General features: G+C 47.8%; 1 protein-coding gene across 2 annotated transcripts in view; it reads right to left on the bottom strand.

Annotated features, from left to right (window-relative positions):
- EIF4E3 (eukaryotic translation initiation factor 4E family member 3) overlaps window positions 1-21992 on the bottom strand; it is a 39265-nt gene extending 17273 nt beyond the window's left edge. Inside the window, exons 1-2 of one of the 2 annotated variants that reach the window (XM_079933016.1) lie at window positions 21805-21992; window positions 6621-6693 (exon numbers count right to left, since the gene is read on the bottom strand). In XM_079933016.1, the coding sequence (XP_079789142.1) occupies window positions 6621-6693; window positions 21805-21977 (246 nt within the window). In that variant the 5' untranslated portion in view covers window positions 21978-21992. Of the gene's footprint in view, window positions 1-2635; window positions 2986-6620; window positions 6694-21804 lie in introns of those variants that run through there. The other variant, XM_079933017.1, reaches the window with a different exon arrangement.
- Window positions 21993-24468: the final 2476 nt, after the last annotated feature.

The raw sequence follows: 24468 nt of genomic DNA on the forward strand, positions 1-24468 counted from the left end.
TCCCTGCTTCCACCAAGAGGACTTTGATGCCAGCAAACTTCAAGTCTCCTAAAAGGCCAGAGCACCTGCCCTCACACCCTTGCCAAAGTTCTCAAATCCTAACTTTTCACCCAGTGTTTGAAGCACCTTGGAAAACACAACAAAATGCTTCTCCCGTTCCAAAGGTGAGAACATCACACTAAGGATCGTGCTACAGTGTGTGGCTTTAGAAGCTTCTCTTGAAAACACAGACAACTGATTTTGTTAGTCTTGGCAAATGCGAGAGGAGGAGATTACAGCCCAAGAAGATACAGTGAGACACTTCACCCTGACCTAATGTACTCATTCAAGTGCATATCTGCACGTTTCTGCATGAACACAAAATGAGAGTGAAATATGCGGTGACCGCATGGAAAAGACCCCCATTAAAGTCCGTGGCACTAAGTCGGTCTGTTTCCATATTGCAAACCTCACGCAGTGTGTAGAATACTCGTCAAGCATGTATGATGGCAAAAGAGCTGAAGGAAGGAACCCGGCATCACACAGCTCCTTAGACCTTCTTCCTCCCCTGCGGAAGCGAAAGTGCTGTTTCACTGGAAACTTGATAATTCTTGGTCATATTCTCTGTAACATACTTTTGTTTGTTAAACCATCTAAATTTTACTACAGATAGAACCTTGCAAATAGATTTCAAAAGCCCTTAGACTTATAATTAATTCTAAGTGGTCTGCAAACAGTAGATTGCAGTAAAGCTAAGCACAATGTTTATTAATAATAATGAAGTGTTTTTTTCAAAAGCCTTAACGACAACCCGAGGAGAGGGAGGGAAGTCAGGCATCACTTATTCAGTCAACATGTGTGGACACCAAGGAGGGCAGGGCGCTGTGGTGAGTCCCAGGTTGCTTAGATTCACTAGACAATGGTGTCCACTTAACAAATCCCCAACCTACTAGTCCTGACTGAAGCAATTATGCTCCTCCCAACAGTCCTTTGCCAAATAGATAATCAATCATTACCAGGAAAACTGGCAAATTTCCTCATTTTTTACTAAATGCTTTGAAGGAAAAAAAAAAAGAGAATATACTTGAAAATACTTGAGAAGAAAAGATGCCATGTGGTGACAGACAACATGGTGTTAAAAAAAAAAAGAAAAAAGAAAGAAAGAAAGAAAAGAAAAACATGCAGCAAATACACCTCCAAAAAACCCAACAAATCCAGCATTTCTTCCGCAGGTCACAGCATATAAATCTTTGAAAGTATTTCTGAAATTTTAAACAAACGTTTTCATTCCTTAGGTATTTCTAATTGGCTGGGGCTTGCATCCCACCAAGTAAATCAATGGTTTATGGGAAGGGCAGAGCCCAGAAGAAAGGCAACTGAAGAGCTTAATGGATGTTTTTAAATTCACAGCAGATACAACAGGCTGAAAGCAAAGTGTTTCTGACCTGGGAGAGCCAGGTAGTGGAGAGAGAAATGGGTTTTGCTTTGCATTCCAAAGGTCTTAAAGTGAGAACCAAAGTTTGGAGGACTGATAGGGGAGTGGGCAATTTCTCACCACGCAGTTAAGTCAATGAATGAAAAACAAAGTCTGAGTCAGGGAGCTAAGTGGGGTTCACACATTGAGAGAACAGGAGAAAAGCTGGGGGAAACAGCAGAGCAGTGTGTATTCGGCTTCCTGGGTAAGGCCCATAGGTGTATGTTTATTGATGTTAATATTTTTCAGTGCACAGGGCTTTCACTTTGGTGAAAACCCAAAGACGTGATTGGACTCAGAAGCTTATACACCATTTTAACAAAGGATGATAAATTGTGGAGAGTGACCAGACAAAGGAAAGGGGGTCTGGGGCCCCTAGAGGTGGTATATGGTGTGACTGTGCTGAGGAAATACAGCTTAGTATTTGCTTAGTAGGTTTGTTATGCAGACTCAAGGGGTAAGAAAAAGGGATACCTTTACAAATGTAAATTTATGTCACTTTTAAAAGGGTAATTTATGCCCTGACTTCAGGCAGATAGAGGAGGTCAGAGAGCTCCTCCTGGCCCTGCTGTTTTTCAACTGCCTTCAGTTCAAAGTAATTCTTAAGCTCAAGTGACGTTTTTGGGGTGGCATGTTCTGATCCCCCTTGAGAGACCAAGTTTTACATCTGAAGTGACTGAATCACTTTCACTTTACAAGATTTAATCTCCCACCCCACGTGCACAGCGGCTTCCACTGCCAACATGCCAGCGGACAGGATCCAGGTACTTGGACTTCAGTTCTGTTTCTGCACAACTGGGCTGTGACTATAATGATGATCCCATCACGTACCCCATGAATAAATTAAATGACAGCTACATAATCCTGTTATTCTCGATACTAACCTTCACTAAACAGAACTATGAAGTAGACCTGCCTGCAGGGCTTTCCCTCTCTTTTTTCAGGAGGGAGTTTCTCTCTTTCTTCCCTCGACCCTGTCCCTTCACCCAAATGGTTCACTGCAGGTCATTCTATTGCAGGATGCCACCCACCGTGGGCTGCCCTGCTGTGTTCCAGGGCAGTGACGACTTTGAATCAATCTTTCTATCATTCTCCATTATCGGTCCTGACCTATAAAACCTCTCCTCCCATAAGGGACAGCCCTCCCTTCCCAATGATTTGCAAAGCAATCTGCTGCCCTACCTTAATGACCTGCAAGAGCACAGGAGCTCCACAACCTTCTGATAAGGGAGGATGCCTTGATATCACCGGCCATACACAAGTATAGAAGGAAGATTCTCTTCATTTTAAGAGATTGTATCTATATTTCTCTGAAGACCTTCTGTTTATGATAAATGATGCTGGATATCCATTTACAGAAGAAATATGAAGCTGCTGCTTTCCGTAAATTTAAGTAAAAAGTCGGTCAATTTATGGGACCACTGCATAGGACATAGAACAACAGGACACAGTGTGGCAAAACCTTGAACGTGATACCTGAGGTGGGTTAGAATGCTACACAGGAATGAGTTTTCAGGGCTGGAATTTTGGTCTTGTGGTAGCAAGGGAGGATCCCCTGCAAATCGTTACCTGGCCGGTAACTCCCTTCTGCCACAGGTAAAATCAGGCTTGGTCAGAAGCTGTGTTCTATTCCGCGCTGCATGCATTTAGGACATAAAAACACAGAAGAAATGTGGAAAACTTTGAAATGTTTACAAAAGAGTAAAAGGAATCAGTAAGTGCCTGGAAAACACATCTAGATGAAACATGGAATTTTCCAAGAAAGGCAGGTAAGTAGGGAACAAATTTAACTCCAACCAGAGGGCATTACTGGTGGCTGTGATGAGACTGTCCTCAGCAGGGGTCAGTGGGCCGGCTGGAGACACAGGCCTCCCTCACTCCTCAGTCAGGGTAGACCAAAAGCAAGAGGATGGACCTAGAAAAGGAGGGAGTTCCGGTCCCAGAGCACAGCGTGATTGGCTGTTTCTGCCACTTTTCGGGCCACTTGCCTCCCAGCCTCAGCCCCTCCAGCTAATAAATGGGGATAACAATTCCTCTGCCACCCCCATCAGCATCTCTGATTTGCTGAGGGCCTCAAAGTACAAAAAGACATATTATTCAATATGTTCTTATGGAAAACAATCATTAATACCACATGATAACTACACTGCATCTAAACACAGATGAGGGAAAAACAGACACGATTAGGGACGTAATTTTTTAGTGCTGACGGAGCGAGAGTTCAAGAATCCACATATAGCCACAAAATGAAAAGACAGTGGGGCAAAGGCATATCCTCAAATGACTTTAAAATCAGCAGCCAGGCTAGTTCTCAAATACTAAGGACTGTTCACAGATATTAAGGACACAGCCTGAAATCCCCAAACTCATCGACAAGTTAAATACATTTTCCTAAGTAGAGGTATTCACCGTGGTATAATCTGGGGAATAACTGCTTGAAATAAATCATCTAGAAGTAGTGGTACACAGTTTTGTGATTTAAACCATGATTGAGGAATGTACAAGAAGATGTTCCAATAGAAGTAGGCAAGTAACGGCAGACGCATTCATTATTATTCTCCAGCACTTACTGGGTGCTTTTTACGTCCTTGTGCCATTTCATTCTCACAACCTCACGATGCAGTTGGTATCACAATTATTCCCATCTTAGAGATGAGCAAACAGATACAGAGAAGTTAAGCAACTTGCCTGAGCTACTAAGTAGCAGATGTTAGATACCAACCCAGGCGGTGTGACCACCCTACACCCAGGCCCACATCCTCCCCGGTCAACCGATGAAGCTGAAGTGTGGAATGCAACCTTCTGTAAAAGCTGCCAACAGCTGAGGGCTTACTAAGTACCAAGCACTACTAAGGACTATGCAATCTCATTTAACCCTCGCTCAACCCTAGGGAGGAGGAACTGCTACTATCTGTTTTACAGATGAAGAAACGGAGGAGGACAGACTCATCGGAGATACGGCAGAACTTCCTGACCCCTTGGGGCAGTGTTTCATTATCACCCCCCTATGTTGAAGGAGCCCTTTTCCTACTCACTTTCTTGGGAAACTTTAATACCACCAGAGACTATATATCTATTTACGTACCGTATGCCTAGCTGTGCTTTCTACATGAAGACAGCATGATTTTTTTGGGCCACACCAAGAATCCATTTTTGCCGCCATTGAGAATGTGTGGTTACAGCTTAACAGATCATTATGTGAGCAGTCTGCTGTGACAGAAAAGTGGTTCATTTATTAATTTCTCATTCATGCATTTGATCCTTCAGTATTTATGGAGTGAAAGGAACCAGGCACAATACAGTACTCCATTTATATGAGGTTCAATAAAAGACAAAGCCAATGCATGGTGACAGAAATGTGAATAGTGGTTGCTTCCGGTAAAGGACTGGTAGGAAAAGGGCATGAAGAAAACCTTCCTGACAGGATGGAATTTTAAAATCTTGATCGGGTGATAGTTACACGTTTGTGTATCTTTGTCAAAATTTATCAAACTTCTACACTTAAGAGACCTGCATTTACTGAAAAAATTATATCCCAATGAAGTTTTTAAGAAGGCATTTCCTAGTATGTGCCGGCCTGGGTACTTTAAATTGGTCCCTGAAGACCCTATGTCACTTGCTGCCAGATACCAAGGCTCAACCGATGCTCTGTTGTCATCACACAGGGGCAGGGAAACAAACTAATCCCTCGGTGTAACTTTACCAACGTCTTCCTGGAAACCCAGGCACAGTTGTGATGTGGATCCAATGTCACAATAGCATGGGAAAAGTCTAATGAGGACCTCAAAAAAAAAAAAAATCAGTGGGCTCTAAGAACTTCTACATGCGGACAGGCTTTAGAATCAAGTGCTCTGAGGTTTACACAGCAATGCTGGGAAGAGGTAAAAAGGTCCATCATGTCACCACGGGGAGAAGTGAAGGGGACCCATTCCTGGACTCTGAGAGCATCTGTCCCTCTGGACGGTGGCCCACGTGCTGTCTTGTGACACTGCTTGTACTTGGCACTGACTGCTTATTTACAACAGCACTGTTATTCTGCTCTCCACACGCTTAGGTCATTTTCTCAAATAGTTCAGAGACAGCCTGTGGTAGGGACCGCGTCTTTACACCCGGCTTAGGGCCCTCTGTGGCCACACGAGGCACTTTACAATCAGATTCCTGGGGCTGCATAACCATGAGTACTAAATTTCCTGAACCAGATACTGGGAGAAGTGTCTGAAAGAAGATCTCTGCGCAACTCCTGTGCAAGTGAGAGGCTGCCGAAGAGACACCGATCTGTTGGAATTTCTAACACATTAAAAGACTCAAGGGTAGAACACACAATTTAAAACTGGCCCTTCTGGAAAATTCAGGACACATAGTCAATGCAAGTATGAAGCAGCCTTAACAGGCTTATCGAGTGTACAAAAATGGAGGGGGAGAAACTTGATAGAATTTGCTTTGGAAGAAAACAGTAATGTGATCAACTAAATAAACCAGGTTTTGTTTTGTTTTGTTTTGTTTTTTTAACGTTCATCCTAAGAGTTGGGTAGAGAAAGAACTAAGAGATCTAAGAGCTTACATTTGCTGACAACCTACCATGTATCAGGTCTCCTGCTAAGCCTGATAAAGACATCATCTCGTTCGGTCCTCAGACCCACCCATGGAGGCAGGGGCTACCATCACACCAGTCTTACACAAATTAAAGGGCTGATCCCTGCCCAGCTTAGGATGATGGAATTTGAACGTGGAGCAGGACATGGGTCCGAGAACGTGGAGCAGGACATGGGTCCGAGACCTTCCACTTTCAGGCTCAACACTATCCTGCCCTGTGACTTTCAGTAAGCTTGCAGGTGGTACCAGGGCTTCTCACCGATGGCAAACAGAGCCCAGAGAGGGAGCGGCCAAGCTGGTGCTTAAATGAGGACACACAGTGATATCGTCAAAACCACACCAGAGTCACGAGGGTCTGGGAGACGATAAGGTTCCACACGTCACCAAGAGAAGAGCAGGCCACTCGGGCATGTGCTCAGCTGGCCTTTGGGGTAGATGTGGCCGAGGGCTGCTCTGCCAGAGTGGGCATGTGAGCTGAGGTCAGGGCACAGCCCCGGGTGGGCGCTGCCAGCACAGCACAGGTCTCAGGTTGGATGATTAACCGTCCCACGAACAGCAGGTTTCTTGATCTTACCTGTACCGTTTGTACTGTGTAGATTTTCTTCAGATTTGATGCGCACTCAGCTGCTGTGGCACCAGGGAGGGATCTAAGCAAACAGAAGCAAAAGAGCAAAGAAACAAGGAAAATGTTTCAGTGTTCGTGAAACATTTCACAGTGTAATGTAAGTCTGCAGGTCTTCACACAAGTCAGGTCTGAAACCACAGAAGCGGACACTGCTGGGATGCTAGTTAGAATTTAAAACGGGAAACTCCTACTTTGTCAAGTCAGGTGCTCGCGTCTCCTAAAAATAAGCATATTTATCCTGTGGAAGTTTAACAGGAAAACTGGAAATGTAAGAAAGACACTGGAAACCTTAAAATCACATTTTAAAAAATATAAAAATAACCATGTGATAGCCAAGGCTTTTGGGCCTAGGACCCTGGCTAGGAAACTGGGCATGTTGTATAGATGACAATGACAATGCAGGGTCTTGACCTGGTTACATGTCTGAAAAATTTGTTACTTCCTTGGTGGTAAATATTCAAGAACTCTTGGGTGACCTTTTGCCAACTTTAAGAAAACATGATTACTAAAAGTCACCCTCCGCCTCACTTGAATTTGCACGTGTTTCCAAATCACCTGCCTTGAGAAAATACTTTCAGTTATTTTCTCGGGCTGATTTAATTAGCTCTGCTGAACTCTGCGGTCAGAGTATATTAATCTTTAGTTTGCCATATGTTCCACTAGATGGCAACATACTACCAGCTCATTCACCAGAAGCGCCATCCACTGAGAATGGCTTCACCCAGCACCATGTCCTGGGTTTGGGGGTAACAGGACGTGGTGTCTTCAATCTGCAGAAGTGAGGCCTCCCCATCCTTGCTACCTTTCCTTTCTCCCTATACTGAATTAGCAGGTCTTGCTCAGGAAGGTTGGGGTCCAGCTACCTCAGGCCTCAGGTTGAAAAACTCAAGTAATGCTTGACAGCCCCACGTCTGGCTGTAAGGACTAAGAGGCTGGCGGTGAGCGGCAAGCACCAGCTCACAGCTGACCCACCAGGGCCTGGAATCTGTAAAAGGAATGCTCTCCACCAGCCACTGACCCTCCGAGACACAGTCCCCAGGGGACCTCAAGATGGTGAGCTTCCTGGCGAGAGATGTGCACAAAACTGAGCCAGCTCAGAGGTGGAGGGGAGGGCAGCGCAGAGGGCTAGGCCCAGGCCCAGGGGAGGGCAGCGCAGAGGGCTAGGCCCAGGCCCAGGGGAGGGCAGCGCAGAGGGCTAGGCCCAGGCCCAGGGGAGGGCAGCGCACAGGGCTAGGCCCAGGCCCAGGGGAGGGCAGCGCAGAGGGCTAGGCCCAGGCCCAGGGGAGGGCAGCGCACAGGGCTAGGCCCAGGCCCAGGGGAGGGCAGCGCACAGGGCTAGGCCCAGGCCCAGGGGAGGGCAGCGCACAGGGCTAGGCCCAGGCCCAGGGGAGGGCAGCGCAGAGGGCTAGGCCCAGGCCCAGGGGAGGGCAGCGCACAGGGCTAGGCCCAGGCCCAGGGGAGGGCAGCGCAGAGGGCTAGGCCCAGGCCCGGGGAGGGCAGCGCAGAGGGCTAGGCCCAGGCCCAGGGGAGGGCAGTGCACAGGGCTAGGCCCAGGCCCAGGGGATGGCAGCGCAGAGGGCTAGGCCCAGGTTTGGGGCAAGCGTCAGACACCAGGGGCGGAGCTCTGCAGACTACAGTCCCGGAATTATGGACCTGGGTGTTGAACCTGATATAAAAAACCCATTTCTGAACACCGCTCCCTAGCCTGGAGGTCACAAGGAGGCATAATTACGGACTAGTGTGGAGGCAAACAAGGGACCCTGTCGAGCAGGTGGAGTCTGATAAATCAATCTTCCCCAAAGCACCAGGTTTACAACTCTTTTCTAGTTATTATGAGTGTGCCGGACGTTGTCTGACAAACGCAAACCCACAATAACCACCAGGACCGCATTCTGCCGCCAGACCCGAAGCCTCAAGTAGCTACGTTGCAGAACGTGATGAAGAGCGAGGCGCTGGGTCAGCACCTGCGACGGTGGCGTCTGACCCACGATGCATCCGTCGCTCTCTCTGGACTGCCCCGGGAACTACAGTATTGACTTACATAAATACTAATTTGCTATTTGATACAGGTTTTATGCTGTCTGGGGGGTTTAAATTACAAAAGGATTGGGGGAAAAAACTAAACAAAAAAACCCCAAACCTTAACCTTTTCTGAGTAGGTTTTCACATGAACAGTCTATTGCCTTTATATGAAAATCTACTGGCATTTATTCTAATACCGACTTTTCTTCCTTTGAAGAGGTTAGCTGACTCTCCACCAAATATGCCCAGAAGATATACCGCTGGCTGCCCAAAGCATATAGCAGAATACAGACAGGGTTCTTTCCCTAATGGGGTTGGGGGACAGGGTGGTATAAGGATCCAAAGGTAGGAAATGTCCGTTGCACTTTTTCATTTTTAAAACTGTGTATTTTGAATTTTTACTAATTGTTTTTTTTGCGGTACGCGGGCCTCTCACTGTTGTGGCCTCTCCCGTTGCGGAGCACAGGCTCCGGACGCATAGGCTCAGCGGCCATGGCTCATGGGCCCAGCCGGTCCGCGGCATGTGGGATCCCCCCAGACCGGGGCACAAACCCACGTCCCCCGCACCGGCAGGCGGACTCTCAACCACTGTGCCACCATGGAAGCCCGAATTTTTACTAATTTTTAAGGCTACCATTCAATTTATGACGGTTTAGCATGAGTATAATTTGTGTTCACCTCATACAACATGTCAATTTAAGCAAATAAAACATGAGAATACCACCATTTCACCCAGAAAAAAATATCACTGATAAACCTTTGCTTTATATGCCTCTTTTTAAATGCCTCTGTCTCCACGTTCTGGTCTTTTACTCATATTCTAGTGCAGCAGACAATTATACAAAGTCATTTAGGTCTGTTCAGTTTCACTGCTCTAGGTTTCTGAAGAAACCTCTGTAGTCTCCAGAGTCCAAGAAGGGTTCTAGCATGAAACAAGGAGGCAGCGCTTCGTAGGACAACATTGCCAGGGGCTGACGTGCATCGACTGAATTCTTGCTTGTGTGCTCAGCAAGTCACCTTCATCACAGCACTGAATCCTCGCAAGCCTGCGTATTCAGATGTCATTATTACTTCTTACCATTTTACAGCCAAGCAGCCCAGTGCCTAAAGAGGTTTGATAAGGTGTGGCCTCAGGACACAAAAACCTGATTTGCAGACAGGTGACCTGAGACTTCCTGCTCTTTACCCCTCACTGCTAAACTGTCCAGTCAAGCCATATACACACTTTTTAAAAAAAATAAATTTATTTATTTATTCATTTATTTTTGGCTGCGTTGGGTCTTTGTTGCTGCACGCAGGCTTTCTCTAGTTGCGGCGAGCAGGGAGTTACTCTTCATTGCAGTGTGTGGGCTTCTCATTGCGGTGGCTTCTCTTGTTGCACAGCGCAGGCTCTAGTCGCACAGGCTTCAGTAGTTGTGGCTTGCTGGCTCTAGAGCGCAGGCTCAGTAGTTGTGACGCACGGGCTTAGTTGCTCTGCGGCATGTGGGATCTTCCCGGACCAGGGCTCGAACCCATGTCCCTTGCGTTGGCAGGCGGATTCTTAACCACTGCGCCACCAGGGAAGCCCCTACACGCTTACATTTTTTAATGGAGTTTTATAATTGACTCTTGGTGTGTTCTCATCAAGGCGGCCGTTTTTGCTGAATCCTACTTTTAATACAAGATTGTGCCCACGTTATATTCTTCGAATAGTCTTTCCATCAGATCAAGGCAGAGAAGGTCCTCACTAAAACCAACAGGATCACGCTCAACAATAGTTCTATTCTGCTTAACATCGTAGGATGCTGATGTATTGGTGTTTGAAAGGAAATGTGTCAGCTTCTATGGAAAATGACTTGCCTAATTTCTTTTTTTTTTTAACATCTTTATTGGAGTATAATTGCTTTACAGTGTTGTGTTAGTTTCTGCTGCATAACAAAGTAAATCAGCTATACATATACATATATCCCCATATCTCCTCCCTCTTGCATCTCCCTCCCTCCCACCCTCCTTAGCCCACTCCTCTAGGTGGTCGCAAAGCACCAAGGTGATCTCCCTGTGCCATGAGTTGCCTCATTTCTTAATGAAGGAGGTTGGATTCTCTAATTTTCAAGGTTCCTTCCAGATGCTGGACAGTTTTATGTATATCCAGGTGTCAAAGTAAGAAAAATACTGTCGGAACTTCTGACAGTAGTGAATCGTTGGCTGGCTTGGCCAGCGCAAGGAAAGCCATTCTCCTGCAAGCCAAATGTGATCCAGACAGTCACTAGAAAACACTAAAAAGCCTATACCTCGTGCCTGAACCTCAGCCATCCTTAGCAAACAGAACTGGGCCATATCCACAAAATCGATTTTAAAAGGGAAAACAAGCCGAGATTCGTAAGTGATCTGCCTTGTAAACAGGTCAGTCTGTACTGGACTTGCTGATTCAACAGCGAACTGTACCATCTACAGTTACTGTTTCTTAAAGTAGCAGTGTGGGCAGCTGCTGGCAAAGCTGCAGCCCCGGGAAGCAGGCGGCCGGCAACCCTCTCTTCCCTGTTCCTCTAACAGATACTTGCAGCAACTGGGAGGGAAGTGTGTGTAGTGGATTTCAATGAAAGAGACTTTTTTTTTTTTTTTTTTTTTTTTACTGGTATCACACATACAGTACATTCTCACATCTTTAAAAAAATCTTTTGACTTCCTTCATGTTACACACCCAAACCTCTCAACGGAACCCTAACCAAACCTCTCTCTGCAGACCAAGGGTGCTCATCTAGGTAGAGGTGATGGGGCCTCTGAGGAGAAGACATCTGGCAATATCCAGAGACATTTCTGGTTATCACCACTTGAGGGGTGCTGCTGGCATCGAGTGGGCAGAAGCCAGGGCTGGACAGGATAGCACCCGCAACAGAGGGTGATCAGGTCCAAAATGGCAAGAGTCCATGCTGAGACACCCTGCCGTATACGTGCAACAAACAGCCTAAGAAGACCTATCGTCTATTTAACCACCAAAGATCCATCGCACACCTCTTTTAGCTGACGAGGAGACAGCAGTGTTCATTCGAGACGAAGCCCTCGTCCTCATGAAGCGTATGCTCTAGAACTGGCACCCCTGCCTCTCTGAATTTCCCAGATTCCTGAAGGCAAAGAAACAATGTTTAGGTTCCTCTTTGTTGGCCTGGGAGGCAGGAAGTGTGAGAGAAAGTTGAGGGAGGAATATACCAGTAATATAACATTGAATGTGTCCACTCCTGGAAGGCTATACGGCCAAAGCTGTGGACAATCACAGAACCAAGGAATCAGGACCTACTTTCACATTCTTTGAATACTATGTCACCCTCTCACAGGACACAGCTGGAGCTGGGAACACAGCAGTGGAACAAGAAACGCCTCCTGGTGGATCAGGTTAAGGAGTTTGAATTGTTCCACTAGGAGTTTCCCCTCTGATTTAATGATAGTAATATAGTAATGGCTTCCTTTTACTGAGCACGTACTATATGAGAGGGGTTTGCATATAGATCTCTAATCCTTACAGCAAGCTTGCGAGGTTGGTATCATTATCTCCATTTACAGACTAGGAACCAAACTCAGTGAGCGTGTTTTTGAGGAGCAGATCTGGGTTCTTTCCTTGGTCTCTCTGGCTCTGATGCCCACAATCTTCCTCTTGGATGAGGACGCTTCTCAGTAAAACACCAAGCAGTCACTGTGAGCATGGGTGGTCACAGGTAGCACATCTTCCGCCAAATCCCCCTCTCAGCCCTTCTTAGGTTATCTACTCCATCCTTGGGCCCATCCACTGCCCTTGCCACTCACTCTCTCCTCCACCACCACTACCCATTTAGCCACACTGCCTGGGGGGGGCAGGGGCTGGGGGGGAGAAGCAGAGACGCGGGACAGGGTTAGACGCCACCAGAACCCTTGGCAATAACGATACCCCAAAACGTGATACAAGGAACACAATTCGGGAAGAACGCATTTACAGGTCATCATTTTCTGAGGCTGGACATGAGAGGAAGATAATTTACCAAACAAAAGCCAAGCTGGGCTGTGGCAGGAAGGCAGGAGAGCAGAGGGCTTGAGAGGATGGTCTTTGAAATCGACAGAACTGAGTTCCAGCTCTGCCAGCCACCCGCTGTGTGACAGGCCTGACTCTCCTGACCCTCGCTTCCCCTTTCTGAGAATGGTCTCTATCCCTACTTAGACTGCAAGAGCTAAGGCGCATAAAGTATTTACACAGCAACTGGCATCTAACAAGCAACAGTGGCTGTCGTCACCAGCGGCAGCAGCAAGAGCACAAGAGGAACAGAGGGGGAAGCCATCACAACTAAGAGACACCGAGCACATTTTCTAATCTGTGGGACCGAGGGCAAAAATCCCAAGAAGTCTGTGAGAGTGACACAGCGCTGAGAAACCCCTGGGTCCATCCTCAGGAAAGAAAGCCCATCCAGTGCCAGTCTCTCGGGGCTTAAGGCCACAGCTTCCAGGAGCTGCTTCCACTTGGACCTGGCGAATCCAGAAGCTGTTATGGTTAAGGCAGGAGTGGGGAGGGATCCTCCGAGGTCTGCCAAGTAGATGATTAGTGTAAGATGTCAGGGGAACTCTTAATGTTACAAAATCCCCAAGTCCAGCTTTATAGTTCCCCCTGTGTGTCTTCAACTTAATCACGGAATTAGAGCAAATGCATCTTAAGATTCTCTATGCAAAACTGGTTAAAATCCCTTTTCATTTGGGGAATTAGGAGAACGCAGGAAGTTCAATAAGTTAGACCAACTATTCAACTTAAACGGTTTCCAGGCACGTAACCACCATTTGCATGCAATAATTCAATGTGTTGTTTACAAATCATCTTTATCTATTCATTAAAGCAGGTTCCTGAGAATCTTGCCAAGACAGAACTCATTTAGCTCAATTTGAGTCTGAGACGCTTCAAAGCATTTTTTTCCTCTCTCTTATTCAAGAGATACTTACTGTGCTCCCAGTAGGTGAAAAGATCACACAGCGTGTGCTACATGCATGCATCGTTAATCAAACACTGTGAGGTAAATAACGGCTGCAACCCCACTCTGCAGATAAGCAAACTAAGTCTCAGGGTGGCGACTTGCCCAAAGGCTCACAGTTGGCTAACAGGAGAGCTGGTACTTGAACCAAGGGTCCCTGGCAGCCTGGCTCTTTGTCAGGAGCCTGAACTAACCACTTCCAGCAGGACACCCTACCCTGCTTGGTGCTGCGAACACAGCGCGGCCCCAAATACATTCTCAGCTCGCCTGCACCTTGCAACCCTCAACCCTGACTTCCCAACAGTCCAAATGCGCCTTCTCCATTAAACCTCACCTGGGTGCTGCAGGCTAAGCTCAGGAATAAAATTCCTGGGGACAGATGCCTTTGTCGGTACCTCAGAAATTATCTTAACCATTCCTTAGCAAACCACAGCAACACTTACGAGGGACCTGGATTTCTGGAGATGCTTCCTACAAAGGAAAGAAGCTGAAAAGGTTTCCCCAAACCCTGCCCACATCCCTGCCACTTATATTCCACCAAGCAGCAGCATTACCTGGGAGCTTGTTAGAACTGCAGAGTCTCCAGGCCGCGCCTGACACCTGCTGAATCCCAGGTGATTTGTCTATACATTAAAGTTTGAGGTTTGTTGATTTATATCATGTAAAGCAAATCACCATAAGAAATGGGAAATAAGAGCTAATGGAATATAGACAGCATCATCAGAAAAATGTAAAAAAAATCATCATTTTCACAGATGCATTTTTTTCATCACCCAAAGAGATGATTAAGACGAGGTTATCATTAAATGTGAAGGACAATCCTATAAAGGCACTTGAACATGGGTTTTAGGCGGGGCTCTCTTTTTCTCTGCCAATTTGGCTTAATTATCTCCTGTGACACTGGCCCCTAGTTTCCTTATTTGAGAAATTCAGTGGCAGGTCCAGATGACCTCTCAAGTCCTGCCCAGCTCCCATATTTGAGGATATGAAATACGGGAGAACCGTGTCCCATTTCACTGTTCATATGCACGGGGAAGCAGTGTTCACTGGGGTGAGGGATGCCAGTGCTTTCTGGGGTCACACAGTCCTTACTCCAAATCCCGTTTCTGTTCTATGTTAGCTGTGTGACCGCAGGCCAGTTACCTGTCCGCGCCTCAGCTGTCCCATGTGTAAAATGTTGCTGGTGCGGCCTACTTCAGCACTGTGAGGACTCTGTGGATAATTACGTACAGCTCCAGTCTAGTGCCCGGTGCACTGAAGTAAACAGCTGTGAACACTAATAGGTTAAAGTGAAAAAAAATGTGTAAAACTTCACGTATGTTACAGGATAGCCAAGTTATGGATAGACATGCCCAGGGCACATGCACACAATAAACGTTTGGTGAAAAAACGAATGATGGCTTCACCTTATATGAGAGATCAGTTCATTTCAGCCAAGAGAATAACCTAAACGGGGAAAATTTTAAAGCCAGGGATACGTCTCCTAAAAGCCCGTCGTCTTCTTGAATTTACTAACATCAGGCTCAGCTGCCACAGAGAAAATCTGCACAAGCCCAGATACTTGATGAAGGGGGTGCCTTGTATATCAGTCACTCCATTAAAGATGATTTCATTTTAATCGCTTTTAAATAGATCTGTGGCTTGTGGCTACACCAGCTTCCTGTCTGAGAAAGGCTCACCTGCAAAAACGGGCCAGGGCCTATTCATAACATTTAACAGTGCATCTATTGAAACTGTCTAAATGCTTTATTTTTGCAGGTTTAATAGATTTTGAATTTTTTCCCTTCTCTTGTCTATTGTCACTCCTGGCCTGTGAGCTCCTTGCCGGTAGCAACTGGGACTCTTTTCATCTCGATATCTAATTAATCCTTTAGTACACAGAGGCTGGGTGAAAGAGAAGTGTTAACAGTGTTCCAGAGCTGACAATGGAACTAAGAAGGGCCAGGTCACTGAAGTCTTGCCAGCTGTCTTAGGTTTGGAAATAAGGAAATGGCCTCTGTAATCCTGAAAGCAGGAAAATGTATTTTCGAGAAGCTAGTATCAGGTAAGGACTAGGAAGCTTTCTGAGTGAGGACGTTTAGGACCTTTAGGCCTGTCTGTAGGAAGCAGCTACTGACCCACAGTTGGACAGGCTGTGATCCCCTAGGTCAGGGCCTTTCCCTGCCTGAAGTAGCCAGAACCCCTTTGCCTCTTACAAAAAATAAAATCCTGGCCATTAACAGAGCTCGTGGGTTCAGAAAGGCAAGAATGGGGAAAAAGGATAGGAAAGTCGAAACTCCAGCCACTTTCTCCCTGTCACCTACGGCCTTCCATGCAGCCCCCTGCCCTCACCTAGACCCAGCAGGTCACTCTGGGATGAACAAGGATGATTTGCGGATCCTCTCTGTCAAGCCTGGTCCCACCCCGCCTCCATGAGACGCGTTCTTATGGAGACACCATTGGAACACACTTGAACGTACTCCACCCTGGAAGGCGGGTCCCTCTAGAATGCAGTACCTGGCTGAACTCTTCACTGATGCCACTGAAGCAGATGGCGTGTAACCTCCTGGGAGGCCCAGGCCCATGTTGTCATCTTCGCACTCTCAGCACCTACAACAGTGACTGGCAACTAATATGTTCCGTTAATCTCACCAACAAGCAGAGCAGTAACTGAGAAGTTTTGGCACCTGAGGCATTTGTTACAAATGCACATTCTACCCCGGAGGTCTGATGGAGCAGGTCTGGGGCAGGGACAGGAGCCTGTATTTTTTTACGCTGACTGGGCGGAGCTAAGTCCTGATGGGGTGGGGTCGGTGGGCAATGTAGTGAGGGCCCACCTCTGCAATTCAAAACACAAGAGCACAAACACTCACTAGGTACCTCCTCTGCACACCAAGGCGCACTCCGGGAGCAGACACGAGGCAGTTACGTGTCTCGTGGTCATGAGCGAGGGAGGAGGAATTAACGATCCTTAATACAAATACAGGCTATAAAGATGCGGCAGGACCACAAAGGAGGTGGGCTTAATCATGCCTGGGCCAAGCGCTTTGAAGGACAATTATAGACGTGGCAACTCAAGAAGGCCTCGAAGGATGTGTGGCAGCTTTTTAGGTAGACGAAGGGGAGGAGGGCAACCCGAGCAGAAGGAACTTCACAAGACAAACCTCAGAGGCTGGCAAGTCCATGGTTTATCTAACAGAAGGGCCAGGCATTTGCTGTTGTTACCAGAGAGAATGGGCCAACTGAGCGGTATAATGGAGTTGGGGAGACATAGGTGGTGAAGCTGAAAAGGAGGTAGGTTTCAGATTAAAAAGAGCAATACAGAAGTTTCTACCACAAAAGTCAGTCAGAGCTGCTGGTAAAGGTAGGGGTGCAGACCCACAATTCCACCTGGCTGGAGCACACAACCCCATAACAGAGGCACCCTTAGGTGGTGAGAGACAGAGTCAAAAAAATGCACTGCCGTGGCAGAGGAGAGGGGCAGGGGAGTTTTGGAACGACGAGACCAGGCGTAGTGTAGAAAGCTAAGCTGTGAGCCCAGGTCGGGGAGGCCTGGGGAGAGACAAGCTTGGGAGCAGGACGCTAGAGAGTGTGACAGGAGCTGGAGGGGCCCAGGATGTGCAGAGGGAGGGACACGGAGAGGACGGGACGGCTTAGCCTTGGAGCAACGTCAAGTACAGAGCTGGACAGGGAAGAGTACGTGAGACAGAAGGGGACTCCAGGTAGGATGGTGGTGGTGTTGACCGTAACCGGGTAGGTGATGTGTGTCCAGAACTCAGGAGAGGGGTCAGGGCTAGGATGCAGATTTGCAACTGATAATTAGAGTAAAATCAGCCGCCACAGAAGGGAAAGTCACTGTGGGTAGAATTCAAGAGCCCCCTAAATATTTAGTGTGGGCTGAGCTGTCCTAGGCTCTGATCTAGGAGCTGAGGACAGAGTGGCGGGGAAAAGAACCCTGGGAAGTGTACATTCTGGTGAGAGACGACAGACGAACAGTGCTAACCCTACAGAGACAACAAAGCAGGAGCAGGGCCTCGGGGAATGTGTCAGGAGATGCGGGTCATTTTCTATCAATGGTCAGGGAAGGTCTCGCTGAGACGATGACATTCAAGCAGAGACTGGAAGTTAGGGAAGCGCAGACCTAGCAGATGACTGAGGGAAGAGCATCCCAGGAGGAAGGACCCCCAGTGGCAAAGGCCCATGCTTAGGATGATGGAGAAAGAGCAAGGGGTCCAGCAAGCCAGAAGGGCATGTGCAGTAGGGAGAGTGACAGAGAGACAGCAGGAGAAAGGTGTACCAGGCGGGGGCAGGACATGCTGCAGAGTCTCACGGGCCACGATAAGCACTCTGGCTTTTGCTCGCAGAGGACCCGGGAGCAGAGAAGTGACATGTTTGAACTGTGGTATTTCAAGGGACCGCTCTGGCTGCTGTGATGGGAATGAACTGTATGGGGCAAGAGCAGAAGCAGGGAGAGCAGTTAGGATGCTCTTGCCTTCATCCAGGTGACAGATGTGGTGTGGTCCAGGGTCTGGGATGCAGGTGGTGAGAATACATTGGATGCTAGATGCATTTTGAGCGTAGAATCAATAGCATTTGTTGTTAACGGATGTACCAGGAGGAAGAAGGATGGGGAAGGGGATAGAAAAGGGGGGGAGGTAAGGAGGAAGAGGAAGAGAATCACAGATGACTCCAAGATTTGCGGGGGGGGGCGATGAACAACTGGAAGGATGGGGTGGCTGTAAACTGCTCTGGTCTGAGATGACACAGACGAAGGAGACAAGGTGGGGAGGGCAGCCGAGGAAGTGGTTTGGCACGTGTTGAGTAAGGATGTGTATTAGACATCCACATGGAGACGGAGAGGAGGAGCTGGATGCGTGAGTGCAAGGTTTTGGGAATCACCAGTGTACAGACGCAGCTGAAAGCCTTGTGACTGGATGAGATCACTGGTGTGGCTGGGAACAAGAGAAGAGGCCTGAGCACTGAGCCCATGGATAAAACTTAAGAGGACAGGGGAGGGTCATCATGAGATGAAAACAAAGCAGTCAGAGGCACACAAACAAGAGTGGCCTCCAAGAATAAAGACAGGTCCGAGTTTTACAGAGCCAGAAAAGGGAGGAAAACTCTTCCTCCTACACCCCCCGCCAAAATTATCCCCCAGATGTTTGAATCCTTAGCCATAAAGTCTAATTAAAAAACAAAACAACAAATAAAGACTTACTGGAGTTTACTACTGAAACTGCAAATAACTCTACTGGGGAGACTCTCAAATTCATCCATGACGGAAATAAATTAGGATGCTGGCTTCCTCACACTGAATTCAGACAAGTTGCTCTGGGGAACCACTGATGGGCGAGCGGGTGGTAATTAGGGAGCACTGGATAATAATTTTAGTAGTTAGCATTTACACGTATTCTATGCTAGGACACTTGTTGGTATTTTACATTCATAGCGCTCATGTAGCCCTCAGAATATCCTATGATTATTTATTCCCATTTCACAAACCATGCAAGTGAGGCCTAGTGAGGCTAGAACATTTGTTCACCGTCACAGAGTAGGCTGGAAGGTAGGACAGGCCAAGAGGCAGGTGCCAAAGACTTTCAAGTAGCAGGAGACCTTTGGATGGTGTGGTTCTCAAGACTGACGTCATCGGCGGCAGACAGCAGCTACCTGAGGTGAAGGCTGCCCTTGGAGGGCTCTCCTGAGAGCCTTACCACCCTCTCTACAATCTTGTTTCTCTGGGGGGGAAAAAAGATACAAGGGAACTTCTAGAACACAGTGTGTTCACAACTCCGAGGGAAAGAGGGGCACCCTGCATCTCCAGAGAAGTGGAGAAAGTTCAATAGTAGCTATGGGATGACGGGTCAGGCAAAATGAACTCATATGTGCAATGCTGGAGCTAAATATTATTTCTAAATTAATACAGCCACTTCTGTTGAAGATTTGGACATGGTGGCAGTAACATGTTTCATTTGATTACTGGCTTTCAGAGAACAAAAATGTGCAAACACACAGTAGGAAGGCTATAGTCTGTCTTCACTGGAGTTACCGTGGTTTTCACTTAAAAGATATTAGATATTCTTTAAAAGTTGTGTTAAGCTACAAAGATATATTTACAACACAGGGAATAGAGTCAAGATTTTATAATACCTATAAATGGAGTATAACCTTTAAAAATTATGAATCACTATATTGTACACTGTGTAAGTTACATAATATTATACATCAACTATGCTTCCAAAAAAAAAGATACCAGATATTCTTTAAAAGTTGTGTTGCTATATAGTATTAGTATCTTAGACCATTCTTAAAAATGTTGTGCCTGTAAGGAGACTAATTTTTAACCTGTTTATAAACACATTCTGTTGATACTGTTTCCAGCAGCCCACCAGTATCCAATGGTCCAGAGGTCCAGATTTAACACCTTGAAAACAGATACCAGGTAATAGCAATTACAACACACCTTTGAAAACAAAGACACACATGATTTCATTCTGCTACAATTTGCCAAAACCATTCTTGTTTTGACAGTAAAACGCTCCTAGCATCTCATAACGAAAGTGAAAATATTAAAAATAAAAAAAACCCAACAGACTCACTGTATCTTACCCACCCCCAACTTCTCTGTGTCCCCAGAAAAGACAACGACTCCAAGTGCCAGTTCTTGTATCGGTGCTAATTCCAACAGGAAGAAAGGAATGAGCTTGTCTCCCTAAGAAAAGATGAATCTCACTTTTTAAAATTCTTGCAGGTATTTTACGCAACGCTTTTAAAAACCAGATTTGTGGGCTTCCCTGGTGGTGCAGTGGTTGAGAGTCCGCCTGCCGATGCAGGGAACACAGGTTCGTGCCCCGGTCCAGGAGGATCCCACATGCCGCGGAGCGGCTGGGCCCGTGCGCCATGGCCGCTGAGCCTGTGCGCTAGGGCCGCTGAGCCTGTGCGTCCGGAGCCTGTGCTCCGCAACGGCAGAGGCCACAACAGTGAGAAGCCCGTGTAAGGCAAAAAAAAAACAAAAACAAAAAAAAACCCCAAAACAAACAAACAAAAAACAGATTTGCGTCTACTGAGTAAACTTCACAGCAAACGGACACACCCATGCCTCCCTAACAATTAACCATTGAGTTACAGTGTCATCAAAAGTTCCATAAGCTCTTGGGACAACCCTGAAGGGTCATCCTTGGGCACCCGCGGGGTGACAGATACTACGAAGGGACTTTGCAATTCATCCATTTATTCATCTGTCAAAAATTTCTTGCGCTCCTACTAGGTGCCAGACACAAGTTCCTGCTCACTGGCCCGTAACAGAGGGGGAAATGTTGAGGGGTTGAGACAGATGGAAAAATAAACAGTTTCCTACACAGCACAACTCAGTAGCATTATGAACTTTATGAAGAAAAACAGGGAGGATATGAGTGAAGGGAGGGAGGAGGGCTGCTAACTTAGATGCGGCAGTCATGTAAGCATTTCTGAGAAGGTACCTGAGCTGTCCCCTGAGAAAGCTATAATTGTCCCCACTTTACCAACAAGGTGAGGCACGGCTCACCACTGAATCCCCAGTGCCTAGCAGGCGTGTGGGTCCACAGTAAGTGCTCAAGAAACAGCCGCCCAGTGGATGAGAAAGAATTCAAAGGCTGCATCGGTGGACGGGGGTAGGCGCCCGTTGTGCCACAGTAATACCACCTCCGCACACTTCCCAGGGGACTGGTCGACTTTCCCGAGCGCTGTCACGGCGAGGGTCGCGTCCCGAGTTCCCCAAGAGCCCCGTGGGGGGTGACCAGGACAGCATCACTCGCCTCACTTTACAGCGAGGACCGATCACCCCCGCCAGGCCCAGCATCTCCCACTGCCCAGCCAGGATACCCGCCCGCCGGCGTTTCTTCTACGGAAGGAAAGAAAGAGGAAAAGTGCTGCCGAAACTTTGGCGACTGCGTGTTTTCTCTCCCGGCCGTGAGGCGAGGCCGCCCGACAGCCGCTCGCGTCGGCCCAAAACCCTCGGCTTCCGAGCCGGCTCTGCGCGAGCTCGCGCGGCGGGGCCGGCGCCCGGGGCCCGGGGCTGGGGGCCGGGCCGCCCGAGCTCACCCGGCCCGGGGCGGGGGAGGTGGGCCCCGAGACAAAGCGGCGGCGCAGGCCCGGCGGGCGCACGGCGGCGGTGGCGAGCCCCGCGACCCACTCACCTGTCGAGCCAGAAGGTCCAGGGCGAGTGCAGCGGGATCCCACCCGGCTCGGGCCGCAGCTCCGAGAGCTGCTGCAGGCCCAGCGGCGGCGCGGTGGCGGCGGCGGCGGCGGCGCGGGGCCCCGGCGGTGCCCGGGCCCCGGCGGGGGGCGCGGCGGCCGGGGGCAACGCCATTTTCTCCGCCCCGCCTGCGAGACCGGCGGACGCACGGACCGCGGGGCGAGCAGCGGCTGAGTCACCCAGGCCCCCGCCCGCCCCGCCACGGCCGCCCCGCCCCGCCCCGCGCGCGCCCCGCCCTGGCCCGGCCCTTCGCCCGCCCGGCCTTGGAGCCGCGCCGCCGGGCCGCCCGGGGCCGCCGAACAAAAGCACTGCCCACGCGAGTGGGGGGCCGATTCGGCGCAGGCACCGACCCAGCGTGCGGGGACTGACGGACTCGCGGGTCTGGGGGAGGGCAGAGCAGCGGCGGGGACGGATTCCAGGCTACAGGGGTGGGAGGAACAGAGGAAGGGTCAAGCGGTGGGTTCTGCAGCCACACAGGCGGTGAGCAAGACGTATGGGTGGGCTACAGAAAGATGGAGGGATGGAGGGATGGATGGTCCAGTGGATGGAGTCTCAGACCCACATGGTGGGAGGGGAGGAGGGGTGGACAGACATACCAGCAGTCTGAAGGATGGGTGGGAAAGCTGGCAGATGGTAGGAGGAGGGGTGGAGGGATGGAAGGGCAGATGGAAGCACAGTTGGATGTGAGAGACAGATGCCCGGGGAACCGCTGGCCAAATGAATAGAGACTGGAGTGCCCAAGAGTGCAGAAAGAAAGGGTCAGACAGACAGAACCAGGACCACTGACCGGGGGATGAAGTTGTCACAGGTCAGTTTTGCATGTTTCCTAACTCAGCTGATTTGAAGGGGCCACCAGGTGCCCAGAGTGTGACCAACTTTAAATGAGGGTGCCCAAAATCAGCCCAAGGTCTCCACACTTGCCCCAAAGCACCCACAAGGAAGGAGGAGGAAACTGAGCATCAGGAACCCAGCCCTCCGCTTTCTGCACCTTTGAATACGGAGGAAGCCCCTATGGCCATTAAGATTCCTGAGCCTCCTAGCACCGCCCCTTGGCAAGTGTCTATCATTCTCTCTTTCAAAAGAAAAGGAGACGCATGAGGGCATGTGAACACACATGTCATAACTGGCGTGGACATGGACACCCTCCTTAAGCTTGAATTTCTGGATAGTGCCTCTCTGGCCTTTACCAGCTGTGGATGTAGAGTTCTGTCTCCTCAAAGATTTTCTCCGTGGCCTAGCATACATTCCGCTCTTAACCTGAGCAACTCTGGGATGGACTAGAAGAGGAGCTACAAAACTAGATGGGTTCGGGGGTTTCACAGGCATTGTAAACACCTGTTATGAGTCCCAGGGTAGGTGCCTTCCCTAAAAGGTATTCAAGTTCTGCTAAAATGACCACAATGAAAACAAAACCGCTGCTTTGCTATCCCTGCTTCGAACATAATTTGTATACGACGTATGATGCTGCAAGCAGTGACATATTTAAAAGCCCTTCCACCTCTGAGATACAAGGGGCGCTTTCGGTTAGATGCATTTTTGGGGTTGGTTAATTTCTCCTTTTATTTTTTTCCAGAAAATGCATATATGGCAGTGTTTAAGCTATTCTGAGCACTTTATCCTTATTAACTCATTTAATCCTCACAAAATCCAATGAGGAAGATACTATTATTAGCACATTTAATAGATGAGAAGTGGAGAAGTTAAATTAACCCCAAGGTCACCCAGTTAGTGAGACAGCCAGGATTGGAACATACGTATTCAGGCTCCAGAGTCTAGGCTTCTAACTGCCAGTCTCTACTGCCTCTCTAGCTGGAAAACTAACAGGTCCACATAGTAAAAATAAGAAAATGAATAGTAAGTCTCCTTCCCTCCCAAGGCTATCAGTCTTCTTGCCCAGAGGAAACCACTGTTAACAGTTTCCTTCCGGAAAAATGCAAGTATGCCTGTAAAGGCATATATCTACAAATATAAATTGTATACCTACTACCTATATCTTTTATAAAGAAATAGAAGCATTTTATACCACTGCCGCACCTCCTTATCTTAACTGACATTATACATTTGAAGACTTTCATATCAAAACATATAAATCTACTTCTTTTTAAGGACTGCAAAGTAATCCATTCTAAAGAAGTAATGTAATTTAATTCACTAGCCCTCAAGATTTATTTGGTTTGCAGTCATTTTCTTTGATAAATAATGCTACCATAAGCATTTTTATATTTAATGTCTTTCCTCAACTGCACAAGTTTATTTCAGAATAAGTTTGGAGAAGAAGAATTTTTGCCTGTGTCTAAAATTGCTAAATTACATTGCTAAATTACCATGCAAATGGTTACATGCATTTATATATAATTGATTTATAAATAATGGCTGATTCTGAAATTTTATATTTACTTAGTGACATCTTTAATCTTTATATAAAATTCTAAGGCATTGGTAGAAAGGGAGTTTTTGCTTTCTATTGATTAGAACTAGTCAAACTGTCAAGTTTAGCTTCTCCCTTATGTTCTGTGACAATACTCTCAGCAAGAAAGGAATATTTTAAAAGTTTTATCTGCAGTTTCTAAAAGACAGTATGCACCACCTGATAAATTACTTTCAG

The sequence above is a fragment of the Stenella coeruleoalba genome, assembly GCF_951394435.1.
Source record: "Stenella coeruleoalba genome assembly, chromosome: 10".
Lineage (NCBI taxonomy): Eukaryota > Metazoa > Chordata > Mammalia > Artiodactyla > Delphinidae > Stenella > Stenella coeruleoalba.